The sequence below is a fragment of the Salarias fasciatus genome, chromosome 12 (assembly GCF_902148845.1).
Source record: "Salarias fasciatus chromosome 12, fSalaFa1.1, whole genome shotgun sequence".
Lineage (NCBI taxonomy): Eukaryota > Metazoa > Chordata > Actinopteri > Blenniiformes > Blenniidae > Salarias > Salarias fasciatus.
The window spans coordinates 25,846,910-25,860,376 of record NC_043756.1 but is presented as its reverse complement, the minus strand read 5'-3'; the positions used below and the strand labels follow the sequence as shown (position 1 = coordinate 25,860,376).

The 13,467-nt window shown below is 44.4% G+C and overlaps 1 protein-coding gene across 1 annotated transcript in view; it reads right to left on the bottom strand.

Moving 5' to 3' along the window:
• The window catches only part of adamts3 (ADAM metallopeptidase with thrombospondin type 1 motif, 3), a 128,668-nt gene that overhangs the window by 29,998 nt on the left and 85,203 nt on the right, over nt 1–13,467 (bottom strand). Inside the window, exons 12-16 of the mRNA XM_030105563.1 lie at nt 12,713–12,858; nt 9,936–10,111; nt 8,286–8,419; nt 6,483–6,606; nt 107–187 (exon numbers count right to left, since the gene is read on the bottom strand). Of these exons, the coding sequence (XP_029961423.1) occupies nt 107–187; nt 6,483–6,606; nt 8,286–8,419; nt 9,936–10,111; nt 12,713–12,858 (661 nt within the window). The remainder of the gene's footprint in view (nt 1–106; nt 188–6,482; nt 6,607–8,285; nt 8,420–9,935; nt 10,112–12,712; nt 12,859–13,467) is intronic.

The following is a 13,467-nucleotide window of genomic DNA, read 5'->3' as shown; positions in this document are numbered from 1 at the left end:
CTCTCTCACTGTCCTTCTCATTAGTCTCCAGCAGAATTCAGAAAGATAAGAAAACATTTCTGCAACCTCTGCTTTTCTTTCATGTGCTCGTGGCAGATTCACTTACCAAGAATTTGAGGGGAGGCCTCATGCTCTTGGATGATCACATGTCTAGCTCCGTCAGGAATGAGAAACATCTTAAGGAAACCTTTGGCAACAGTAGAGCAGAGCAGCAGCAGCAGAAGAAGAAGAAGAAAAAGAAGAAGGAAACAGATACAGGTAAGTTTAGCGGATACAAAGACATCTACCGGTTTGCAGAGGCGGACATCGTTTCTAAAGGTCACTAAACTCTGCTCTACACAGACAAGTGAAGAGGTTTCAGGCAGAAGAAAGCAGGACGGGGCGCCTCCTCCTCGCCGCGGCTGGAAGCTGGATTGAAACTGGTCTGGAGGTTCCTTCACATCTGGCGGTTTTGCCAGGAAAAGACAAAGACCGCGACCCACGGCGAGTCGTCGGGATGCGAAGGAGCTCCAGTTTCAACAGGAGGAACGTTTCGGCACAGCGGCCTCCTGTCGGGATGTCCACCTCTCACAAACCCGCCGCGACTCACCCAGCACATTTCTAGAGTCCTCCGTCTCATTCAGAAACACATTCCGAGCTCCTTTGGGTAAAGAGAAGGCTCCCCTGGTCTTCCCTTCAAAACGAAACACAAGCAGTTAGTGGAGCAGCGTCTTCCTCTTCCGGGGATTCGGGTTCATTAAGACGGACGGGGATGCTGGGAATTCACAGCGGAGGAGCAGTTTTTCGCCGGCGGCCTGGTAAACTGAGTAATTGCTGCTCTTTAAATGCTTACAGGCAGGCCGCTTCCTGATTTCTGTCCACTGATGGAAAAAAAAAAACCTGCCCCAGGCTGTCCAAAATGATCCTTCGGCTATGAATTCATGGACATTTTCCTGTGTGTGATTTGTGACAGGGTTTGGTAGCTGGAGCCGGAGAACGGCCATGTTGCAGCTGAGGATGGTGTCAAATTACAGGCTCCTGGTGCTGCATGTCAACAAAGCTCAGCCGCAGATTCTCCACTGATACATCACCTGAAAAGGGCCAGGGCAAGGAGTGAGTCTACTGATGCTCAGACATTAATGCATTCATATTCACTTCTTTGATGCTTCATTTTTCAACACGTCTGAAGACAGAAACGAATCTAAGACACAGAAACTCACTTGGGCTCACTTTTTTGATACAAGAAAAAACATTGATATTTCTTATCTTTCACTGTAAAAATGTCGTTTTTATGTAAACTGGTAAACTGACATAATGAAACACTTAAATTTACTTTGAGCTTAGAATCACATCTCATTAAAGTATGTTTTCTACGTGCATATAGTCTGCTAGAAAACCTGTTGAATCACTATAAAACTGCCAATATGTCAACGGTGGAAAAGCCCTCAGTGCATCAGTAGACGCGGTTTGCCCTGGCCAAGATGGCGGACGCAGCACCACGTCAACAAACAGCAGGGAGCCTTGGCTCAGTGCTGTTCAGAGTGATGCTGATCCATCGGTCTGGATGATCACTTTGACACGGAAGTCTTGAGGCTGGCGTCAAACTACGAGCGTGTGACGCTGCGTCCTGGAAGCTGCTCTATCGAAGGGAAAGTGGGAAAAGAAGCTGAACTGGTTTAGAACTGAAAGGAGATGATCTAAAAAAAACCAGATCATGTGAACAGAAAACCACAAACAGATACTTTAGTGGTTAAAAATCTAAAATAAAAATGAAGACAGTGGTGTTCCGATAAGGTTCTGCGCACAGTCATTCTGTTTAAATTGGTTGTTAAGGCTGTGGAAGTAAAACAAAACACACACAACATGTCTTCAAGGGCTTTGAGACTTATAAGGCATAAGAAAAGCCCCTGAGAGCCACAGCAGTTGAGTTCATTAGTGAGGAAGCAGCAGAGCGGCTGATATCTGGGCTCTCCAGGTGGCTACAGCGTTAGGCATCCATCTGCTCTACAAGCTGCACAGACGCTACAGAGGAGCTTCGCGGGGGTCAGGAACACCGGATACTTGCATATCGTGTTTTCCAATACAGGGCTTTCTTTTTGGGCTCTCTTGCTTAACTGTTTCCCTGTTAAAAGAGGCGTGTGGTTAGAAGAGGAGAGAGAGAGAACGGCGCGGTGGCGGGGAGGATGGAAGACATCCTCCAATGGCGTGACGGAGCAGCTCTGTCAGCTCCGGCCATCTTCAGAGCTCTGTACTGAAATATTGATCGGGGATGTTAAACCATGTTTTTTTTAAGGGTGAAATCAAGCCATGTGCAGCTGGAGAGTCAAACTCATGCAGCACAGTTTCATCTTGAGCGGGTCGGCTCGGTGGAACAGAGCCTCAATAACCTCTGACGCTAAACCGGAAAGCTGTTTTTTTCAGGGCACAGGTGATGAAAATGTCGATATTTTCACAAAACCAAACAATTATGACTGATAATTACTACAATCTCAACATGAAGCTAATTTTAATGAAACTTTCTGCTGAAAGAAGACCAAAAACTGCATTATGGGTGTTTTTTTTGCAAACGAAGCCTGACAGCATGGCTTTGAGGCTAAAGCTAGTGAGCCAGCAGCATCTCAGCTTGGGTCTCAGGGTTGTGTTGTGTCAGTGTCACTCTGTTTTCCACCTATGGAACACAGCTCTATCCACCCAGGCTCTCTGGAGGTTTGGTTCTGATCCCTCCATCTTTAAAACAGGATTGATGTTAAATCGGTCATGTTTATAAACATCAAACCCTTCTGAGCCTTCAGGTCCTTCTGGTTATGCCAGCAGTTGTTGTGCTCTAGTTTTACAAATCCTGAAAGTAGTCAAACGTGGGACAATCAGACTGTGCAAACTATAGCAAGCTCCAACCTCCTGTTTACCTGCATCACTTTACTGACAAACTTAATCTATTATACTGTCATTATAACGACATATGTGTAAACTGTTAGGTGCATTGATTTGGTGATTAAACCTGCTTAAGTTACACACTGAAGATCTAAATTAAAACACTTTTCTAAAAAATATTAATGATGAAAATGTGCAGTGTGTTGATTTGTTGCAGCGAGTGGATTGGTTGCAGTGAGTTAACTCGTTGCCGTGTCCAAAAGGCAAGATGAACCACAGAGGAATTGAAGGAATACGTGGGTTCACATGAATTGTTTTTGAATTCAGGCAGCGGATTACAAAAGCAGACACTCATCAATATATTAGAAGGTAATTATTCCTCAGCTGATGATGAGCGGCGTGCAGAGAGGTGGACGGCGTGAGCTTCAGATCGCACACTAATCACTCTATTCCTGGAGGTTTTTAAGATGATTGCTTTCATTAGGGTTTATTTTTTACTCTCCCAGCTGTGATGGGAAATAAAGCCTCGGCCACCTTCAGTGGTTACTGGACATTTACACAAATCTGAGGCAGCCCTACCTTTGTAAAATGAAAAAAACTGTTTTTCTTTTCCTTCTCTAAAGTGGCGCACAGCATCATGTTTTGTAAATCCATCTACGTATCAATCAGCGTGCCTCTGCTACAGACTCAGATGAGAAGAGGAACATTACTGCCGTTTATTTTTTTAAATCAATGCAGAAGTTGATCCTTTATTGGGGATTTGTCGAGACCCCGTTTACGCAACATTTCAAATTAAAACACTGTTTTCATTTCAGAAACGTGTCAAGTTTTCACGGCTTGGAAAGCGAATGTCTGTTTACAGTGTTTTTTTAAAAAGTTGTGTTTTCAGCTCTGAGCACCGCTGTCATCTATCAAAGACACACAACCAAGGCTTTCTGTCAAAAAACGCGTTTCAAATTAATCGATGCTTATGGACACTGTGATGCTTTCAACTGAATAAAAAATGATGAATTTTACACCGTAACTGTGGTATAACTGTTGACAACACTACTTTTTGATTGGAAAAAAAATTCAACTCTGTCTCCGTTGAAAACTCCTCTGAACCGCTGTGGCGTGGTTTTCAGCCTTTCTGCCATTTCCGTGAAAACAGACATCGGTTTCAGAATGCAAAACGCAAAACGGTTTTGACTGGAAGTGCTGCCATGCAGACGGAGGTCGATTTGCATCCACCACAACATATTTCCCCAGAATCCTTTTTGGTTTTTCCTCAGTAATGCCTCTGAAGCTCTGATAAGCCGAGAACCTCGAGCGGCGCCGACGCCTGAATTAGCATTCAGAGCAGAAGTCAAACAGCCGGGCGTTAAAAGCGTCCTTGAAGAGGCGCAGCAGCAAACCGCCTCTGGAGGAAGACTCGGCTCAGGCTGTACATTTAAAACAACTGTGGAAACTATTAAACTAACTGTCCCGTGTTCTGCTGCTGCTGTTTCTTCCATTTGTAGCTGTGAGATTAAATGTTTGCGGGGCAGCGATTGCCCTTTAAGCTTTGCCACATTTCTCATTTGGGGAACATGGAGACGGTTACATTTCCTCTTCTCAGGTCAGCTGTTTTCCACATAAATCTGAAGTGAGGAATTGCTTCACAGACGCGCCGACAGTCCACTTCACACTCATTTATTACAGCAGACGCCGAACCAGGGTCAGATGTGATGTTTTCCCATTAGCGGCGTTTTCAACTCTGCACAATAGTTTCAAAACATAATCATAAATAAATCCCAAGAGTTTGGATTCCCACAGTTTCATCTGCTCAGCTGAACAGCAGCTGGTTTTATAGTGGTCGCGACTGCTTTTTAAAATCTGCATTTCAAGAACTGCTGATAAAAAGAGGTGAAAAAAAAACAGAAATTCTCATCTAATTTCACTAAACCTGGGTTGAAATCCCAAAACCCGTGTTTCCTGGAGGAGATCCAGCCTGAGATCAGGGGTTACAGGGTTTATGAGTGTTCTGTCTTCAGGAATGATTGTCTGTTTATTGACTCTTTCACGGAATTAAAGAGTGAAGTTTGCTTTGGAGACGGGGGGGAAAAGAGAAGCTGTCATTTTCTTAGGAGGGCTGATCTATAGACCTGATCAATAAACCTGATCCATAAACCTGATCAATATAACCCTGATCCAAAGTCCTGATCCATAGACCTGACCTATAGACCATAATGCAACTTTACGAATGCGGCTCCTGAGGTGAAACTTTTCAAAAAAGCTCCGACGATGAGTCTGCTTGGATTTTCTTTAAACTCACCTGAGAAGTTTTCTCAAATCTTCCATGTGCTTCACCTCCACCTGTCCAGGAGCTACAATGTCCAGAGTGAACTTTAAATGGAGACTCAAAACACACAGAAGGGTTTGAGTTTTCAGCGTACCGAGCTGATCCAGCGCCGCATCTCATTTCTGGATTTCTGTGGAACTCCAGTGTTCTCCGGGAACAATTAGATGCACATCAGTGAGCCCGGCTCTTAATAATGCATGCAGGCTCCAGAGTTTAGAGTCAGCGCATCTCACAGCGTCCCTGCAGGGGAATTTATAGTAGATACTCATGAAGATGAACCCAGAGCTGAAGAGCATTCCCAGGAAAATGGCTCTTCTGTGATTTGGAGGAAAAAGTGCATCATCCAGCTTTGTCAGGGAATCATTTAGCTTTGTATATTCTATAAACATTTATGTCTTCTGCTGATAGAAGCAGAATTATCAGAAAGTCGGGAAGCAATGAGGCAGCAGCACGAACGCAATAATCTGTCGACAGCGTTATCACTGAAGGGAGGGTGTGTGTGTGTGTGTGTGATAACAAGCTCTGAAATATATGCAGGGATTCTGAGCATTGTGTTTGACATCTGATAGAAGAATCATCAAAAATGATGTTGTTTACCATTCACCTATTTGAATTAAAGTAGGTGAAGCATGAATCAGGGAAAACTGATGGCTTTCTTTGACCGTGAACGGCTTAAATCCTCCTAAAAATCAAACGTTTTGATAAGCGTGAGGTCCTGCAGCAGTTGTTTTCAAATGTTTTTGAGACTGTAGGAATTTTTACTTGGTTTTGTGAAACAGACGTTTTCATCACATATACTCTGCAGCAGAACGCAGTCCAGCTGTCAGAGGCCCTTCACCCAAAATGATTCAACACTGATTCAAAGACAGTCTCAGGATCTGTTTACACAACACTTCAAGTGACAACGCTTTTACAAAAGTTACAGTGAGGAATGTTTTGAAAGCGATAACGATGTCTGTTCAGCAGCATCTATATGGAGACAGGCGTTTTCAAAAAGTTACATTTCCCCTCACTTCCACGGAGCCCGAGCCCGAGCGTTTTCAAAAAGCTCCATCCTGGGAGCCGGAGCGTTACCATCATGGAAACGGACGCCCAAAATGCAACAGATGCTTCGTATTTTCACTTGAAAATGTTGTATAAACGGCGCCTGATGTCAACTTTTCCTCAAACTGTTTGACCTGAGATGGTTTCTGATCACACCTTTGCTCAGATATTCTGAACTCATCGGTAGTCACCACCATGTCTGATTCAAACACGTCCACAGAAGCTCTCAGCTCTCGGGGGAGCCTGAGCCCGTCCTCTGCTGCCTTACCGGGTTTCTTGGGCGTCCGTGTGAAGGTTCCTTTGACCGTGCGGCAGTGGGAATTGTCTCCACCACAAACCCCGCATTTGTCCTCCAGCTTGTTGGAGCCGATTTCTCTGTCACAGCCGACTTTCTGGAGGCCCAGGAAACACAAACAAGGATCATTGATCAGTGTGCTTTTCCACCAGTGTTGTGTTCACCAGGCCGAGCTCATCAATCCATCAGATCACTGCAGCTGCAAACCAAACGCACAGCGAAGAAAACATGGTTTTCACTATTTCAGAAGAAATCTCTGCCAAGGATTTGTAAATTCCAAGAAAGAAATGTAGCAGTTCTTCTGCACAACATGCTTCCACATTAAGCTGATTTAATCTGCATCTCAGAGACAAATATTCTGTATCCAAGAACAACTGGGCTTGTCTAATAAGCGTTTGCTGTGCAAGATGGCTGTAATCTGATGCTGTGTGTGTGTGAGTGTGTAAGATGATCGGCTAATTGGACACAGTGAGGATAAAGTGTGACAAACGTCACAATCAGCACGTCATAATCTTCATGAATATGCAATATGAGTAACGTCAGAAAACACCGAGGCTAACAGAACAACGGGTGAGCAGGGGGATCCAGGCCCCGTCACCACGGCAATGTCTTCACTGAGAATGCTTCTGTTTCAGAAAACGTTTCAAAAACGCTGGAAACGATGTAGATGGCATGTTAATCTGGTGTTGTTTTTGTAATGACGCCACACTGCAGAGAACAATATGCCTCTCTCAGTTAAACAGGTTAGAATTAGTCCTCAGTCTCTGGCTGAATTCCCTGCTTTTTTAAACTGAAATCTCAGAGCTTCGTTCATTTCAGGGTTAACAGACGCAGAGTTTTCACTAAACCTCCTGGATTCTTATTTGTCTACTACTTTTCAAAACATTTTCTGTCTTGCATCTTATTTTTCTTGCAATGGTTTCATAGTTAATATTTTTTTCCATCAGTTTTTTTGTTTTGTTTCATTTTGATTTCGAACAGTAAATGAACTCCTCCTCATGTCCTGTCCATCTGTGGCTGTTTGTTTTTTAACCAATCAGCAGAACGCCTGTTTCGATGCGCCTCCTTCTTTCCTGTGCCTCATTTTAATCTGTTCTAACTGTTCCTTTGACAATTCCCAAAAATCACAATAAGTAGTTCCTGAAAATCCTCCCAAACAAAACTAAATACTGCTGCCATGTGCCGATAAAAGCAGTTTAAAGATATGAGAACATTTACAGAGTCTGGAAGCCGACGCCTGTTTGACTGAGCGCCATATTTAACCTTTAGCCACTCAAAGCCATCTCAATAATTCAGGGCCGAACTGGACGTAGTCATTAAACATTCACAGTCCTGCTGGTGAAACTAATTAAACCCTTAAGGCTCATAACTCCAACAGATCTCAGACCAATCCAGAATCAAACTGGATATGGCTAGAGAGAAGTTGTGTTTTCAGAAAGTTGTGTTTCTATTTGATCCGATCCCCAAAACGCAACTAAAGTTTAGTGTTTTGAATTGGAATTGCTGCCGTGTAAAAACAGGCCCTAAATCTTTGAATTGAACATCTTTATGGAGTTAAATTAAAGTGTTTTGCTGGAAAACAGAACATGGCCCCTGGATATATGAGCCGCTTTAGTCAGAATTCAAGATCTTCTCGTTTTTAGTTTAAGCAAAAAAAAGCAAAAGAGCGGTTCTGATAGCGAACATCTGCTGTAAGAGAACAGACAAGAAGTCCTCAGTCCCAGTGACACACTGTGTGGTTCGTCCACCGCCACCAGAGTCAGCAAGCGTCCTCACCACACACTCGCCGCGCACGCAGATGCTGTAGGCGTCCTTGTAGGAGCAGCGCGTCCCGTCGTGCACCAGCTGCTTCATGTAGGCCACGTCTCCCGTCTCCTTGGACTGGCAGTACAGGTGGCATCGCTTGTTGGCTACAAGACAAGAGAACCGTGAGGCGAGGCCCTGGCAGGGAAAAGGCTTAAACTGCATTCAAACAAAACAAACAAACAAATTGATGGCTGGAAGAAAGAATGACGTCATTTTCTGAAGAGAAGCCATGAGCAGCGCGAGAGAGGAACGAGCAGACAAGTGATCCTGAACAGGTCAACCGGAGAGGTCACTGTGACCTTTAACCCGAATCACAACTGCTTTCATCAAGAAAACACATCAAGGAAGAGTTATTCCGCCTCATTTCCTGGTAGAAATAACTACAGACTCACCGATGTGAGCATTTTGACCAATATTCTACTGTAATATTGGCTGATAGCCGATATCCACCCATAGCTACACTGGTATCAGAACAACCTTGTCTGATGATTTTATAAACTGACAACTATGTACTGTAAATGAAACTGCAAAGTGAAAGTAAATGTTCAAACACTGTAACAACGTTTTGAAGAAGCAACCAGAAAAAAGAAATTATGTAAAAATAAAAGTGTGACTTAAAGTAAATGAAAATGAAAATTATTCAGTTAACCTGCTTCCATTTGATGTTTTTCTTTATTGATGACGGGTTTAAAGGTGCTTTTAGTGACACTCATGCGAGGAAGGGAAGCAATCAAAAAAGCTGGTGTCCGGATGCGGCTCACTAATCACCAGCTGACCTGAGATTCTCATCTTCCTCTGTTGAGTTTCCATGAACAGAGGGGTTTTCTATCTCTTCTGGCCAACACCGCTGTCTAATCATTCACATTAAAACACCTCTGGGTGTGTTAACGGCCTCTCTCTCCTCACACTCTGTCTTCTGTGAGAATCCTCCAGCATGCAGACCTTCACATAAACCTCATCTTTCTCCCTTTCTTTCTTATTTTTTTGTCAAACAAAATTATCCACAGTTTTTTTTATTTTTATTTCATGACATAATTGTAGAAAACAATGGAGAGGAAGTCGTGATTTTGCACAAACCAATCACTCCAAACACACTGAAGTGTTTTTCATTTTGTGCATAATGGGACCAATTAAGTCTATTTGGGCTTTTCTTATTTTTTAATTGTCTTGAGACATTTTGGCAGTGATTATATGTTTTTGAGCAATAAAAACAGGCGCCGCAGTGTCAGTGAAATGACACAGGAGTCGTTCCAAAGTGAGAAACTGGTCCTGCTGTTGGTCTTATTTTTGATACGAAATGAAATTCCCCATGATGAACGATCGCTGTGTGGAAAGTGGAAGCGCTCCTCGGTCTTTGTCAAAGCTCTCCTCCATCAAGGCAGCACAATGGCTTCATGTGCGACCGTCTGGCTTCTGGATTTTGTCTCCCTGTTTTCTCCCTGCTGGTGTTCAGAATCCCGAACCATTAAGGAGCAACACAATAAAACCCGGCTCTGTGAAGTGAGGCCAGGTAAAAGCAGCGACTGAGACCCACAGTGGGCCTGGCGCTCCTCCAGGAGCCAGGAGGGACTGGATGAAGGCGGAGAAGACAGAGCGGGGCGGCGCTGTGTGGAGGAATACCGTCGGGGTGCTCGTACGGCAGCCAGTGGTGTTTGGCGTTCTGGAACTCGAAGTGGGAGTTGCGCAGCTGGCACTGCTGCGCCCGGAAGTCCTCGAAATGCTTGGGGCAGTCGTCCGTGCTGCACAGCTGGTACTCGTAGTTCACTCCGGGGCAATCCTGGCCACCGTTGGACGGTCTGGTCAGGGGTCGGGAACAGAGGATCAGACAACAAAACACCAGTTAGAGACTGAAACCACTCAGAGGTGATACTTGCTGAGTATAAACCCAGCAGGGTGAAAATAAACCGGCCTGGCTGAGCAGTTTGAGTCACGACTGAAGCTAAAAGACCAAACATCCGGGCCCCGTCGACAGCACAACGCTTCCAGTGGAAACACATCGTTTCTTCAGTTTACTGTCAAAGTAAAACTCCAGCAGAATCTGGACCGAGAGCCACCGCGCACTGTTCTTCCTGTCCGTCTGCCGAGCACGAGCTCAAACATCCACCTCGACCGAGTGCACGAGCAGGAGCGGCGTCTCAGAAAAGATGCCTTTTCACCGGTGCTGACAGTTTTAAGTGCAACTAATTGAGATTAATTCATGGAGGGCTGTCAATGATTAATAGATGATAAAGCTCATTCTCCCTGTGCAGAACAGCTGAATTATGAGGGTTAGACTCTTCACTTCAAGCTTGATTACAAGTTCACAAAAGATGCGATTATTTGCAATTTAAAAAAAAAAAAATTGCTGACAGCCCTTCATGAATTAATAGCGATTAAAGCTGACACTTGTCGGCATGGAAACAGAGTCGGAGTGTTTTCAAACCACTTCTGTTTTCAGTGTTTCTGAGCCACATGTTACAAAACTAGGGCTTTTTAAATCACGATTAATCACACTTTGAATTGCAATGTTTTAAATGCTGTTGTTTAGCCTCTGAAGGGAGTTCTCAATCCATAACGTAAAGCGTTCATCAGTCCAATCCGTCAGTTCAGAAGTTGAATTTATGGTCACGGTTGAAGTTTCAGCATGGAGACTTCCTGCAGCCACTGATTTCTGACCAGAGAATCTTGATCGGGAATCAAACAGAAAGAATTTCCTTTTCACCTTGCTGGATATTCTTTCAAAAGTCATGCAGATCAGCTTAATACAATTTGTGCGTTTAAAATAGCCCTAACCCTAATTATGTGATCAGTCATGACTAAAAAATGTTATCTTTAGTGATCCCTACATTAATTACTCACGATTAATGCGATTACCTCTGACAGCCTGATCTAAAGCATTGCTAAGACGGAGCCTAAACCTCTGCAGCCACTGCGTCTCTTACTTCCATGACTGATTCTTTTGATTCTGCCGTCTCCGTGGACACAGCGTTGTCAAAAAGGTTGATGTTTCTGCTGTTTCCATGGAAACAGAGTCACAGCGATTTCCAAAAGTGCTGTCAAAAGTTGAGTTTGACTGACTCTGTTGTTGTGTAAAGGTAATTGAAGCGTTATCTTCTTCTCCTCCCCCAATGTTTAGAGAGAGTCAATAAGAGTCGATTTCAATCGTTTGAAGAATTGAAGCTTGATGCATAGTTCAGATATTCCTACAGCTTCAGCACATCCAAGACTCCACAGTTCACAGCAGTCCTGAAGAAAATGATCCCGCTCCTCCAGCGTTCACCCTTTGTGGAGGGAAATAAAGCTTTTATTTGGATGTTAATCACTGCTGAGGAGCAGCTGTGTCAGATTCCAGAATAAAGATGAGGATTTTTTCAAAACACTCTTCTAATCAGTTTTCTGACACCAAGCAGCTCCTCGCAGAGCAAGCCGCTAATCGTTCAGTTCTCTCTCGTTTGTCCTGGCTGCTGGTTATTTGAGGCGTCTTCCCGCTGGAGGAAGGACGCCGTGTTCTCCGGAGAGACTCGTGTTTGACCTCAGTGTAGAAAAACTTTCCCCAGACTCTGAGCAACACGTCTGGGAGCGGTTGTGTGTCATCTGTCAAGGTCCGTTTGGTGGGCGGACGGGAGCGCGTCTCCAGACTGTCATCCTGTCAGAGCCGCTGACAGTCACACGGCGCCGCTGCCGTTCAGGGTGATCGTCCAGACGAGTTGAAACGGCGGAAACTCGGTATGCATGAGGTTTTTCCTGTGAGCTCGGCTGAGGAAGACACGACTCTGGCTGCCGTTTGAAAAATTCTGCTGTAGCTTGATGGCAGATAAACTGAACATTTCTGTGGGAAAAAAAACTGACCTGGCTAGCGAGCTAGCTAGCTGGTGGCTCCTCCAGAGGGAGAAGTCACAGGAAGTGAAAGTGATCCACTCGCTCTTCCATTTGATTGGTTTTTAATTTGCCGTTCTCAAACCACAGGCCACATGAGAAACGATTATTGGGTTTACAAAGCTGGATTCATGAATTCTTTACTGCATTCTGGGAAATGATGACAGGAGAAGGCGGCCTGGGAAATGTTGATTTGTCCATTCGACCGCCCACTTGCTGCCATCAGAGACTAGCTGTGTGGATTATTGCTTTCCCTCCACCGTCGTTTCAAATGAGAAACACCTCATTGAAGCTGTTACAGTCTAAAAACAAGAAAACCTCCAGCTTTCATCCACTGCTTGAATGTTTTCTCCACGATTAAAAGTAAAACAACATTAACGACATTATGAAACTGAATGTTCCTCCATTGTTCTTCTTCCTGAGTGGCTTGTTCGTCTGAAGCCTTTTCTAGAGAATCAGTCGCAGCTTTGACCTGGTTCTCCTGGGTGTCCGGGCGTTTCCCTGCCTCCCTCCCATGAGCGCCGGCCGTCCGGGGTACTTACGCAGGGTTGTTGCACTGACGCGTCCGGAAGCGAACGCCGGTCCCGCAGGAGCGCGAGCAGGAGCCGTATTTACTCCAGGAGCTCCAGGCGCCGTCCTGCTTGACCTGATTGGGGTTTTTCCACATGCAGTGACCTTTGTAGCACCACTGAGGAAGACGGGAAGCAGGAAAATCAGATTCAGCCTATTTCAGATTCCAGCAAATGTTTAATCAAGCTAGTGACACTTTTTCAGCGTCAGCCGTTGTTATAAAATGTAGAAGTGAAATTTCCCAAAATGAGACGCTAAACACCTCGACTGCTCAAATCGAATCAGTCTGCGATGCTCAGCTGCCCTGAAACAGGAATCATGCTGTAATTAAATATGCATGCATCCAGGCACACATCATTTCCATACTTGTGATGAGTTTTCTCATTTTGTGTACATGATATACAGAATGTTGCATTCATTTGCATTTATTTAATTTGAATTTCAGATTAATGGATATTCAGTTCCAATCTGCACTGTTTCACCTTTACTCCCAATTTATATGTTATAATGGCAAAAAAAGTAGCGCTGAATGTGATTCGATCGGCATCGAGGTCACAAATTTAGAAAAACACAGTTGAATGTTGCAGAAAAAAATCCTGATTTCTGGTGTTTTTGTGAGAACTGAAGCAGGAGGAGGCAGGCGAGCCGAGTCCACAGGCAGGATGTGCAGTGGTGTGAAGAGAGAGCAAAGAGCAACGGCTTGAAGGAACCGCTGCAAAAGGTTAAA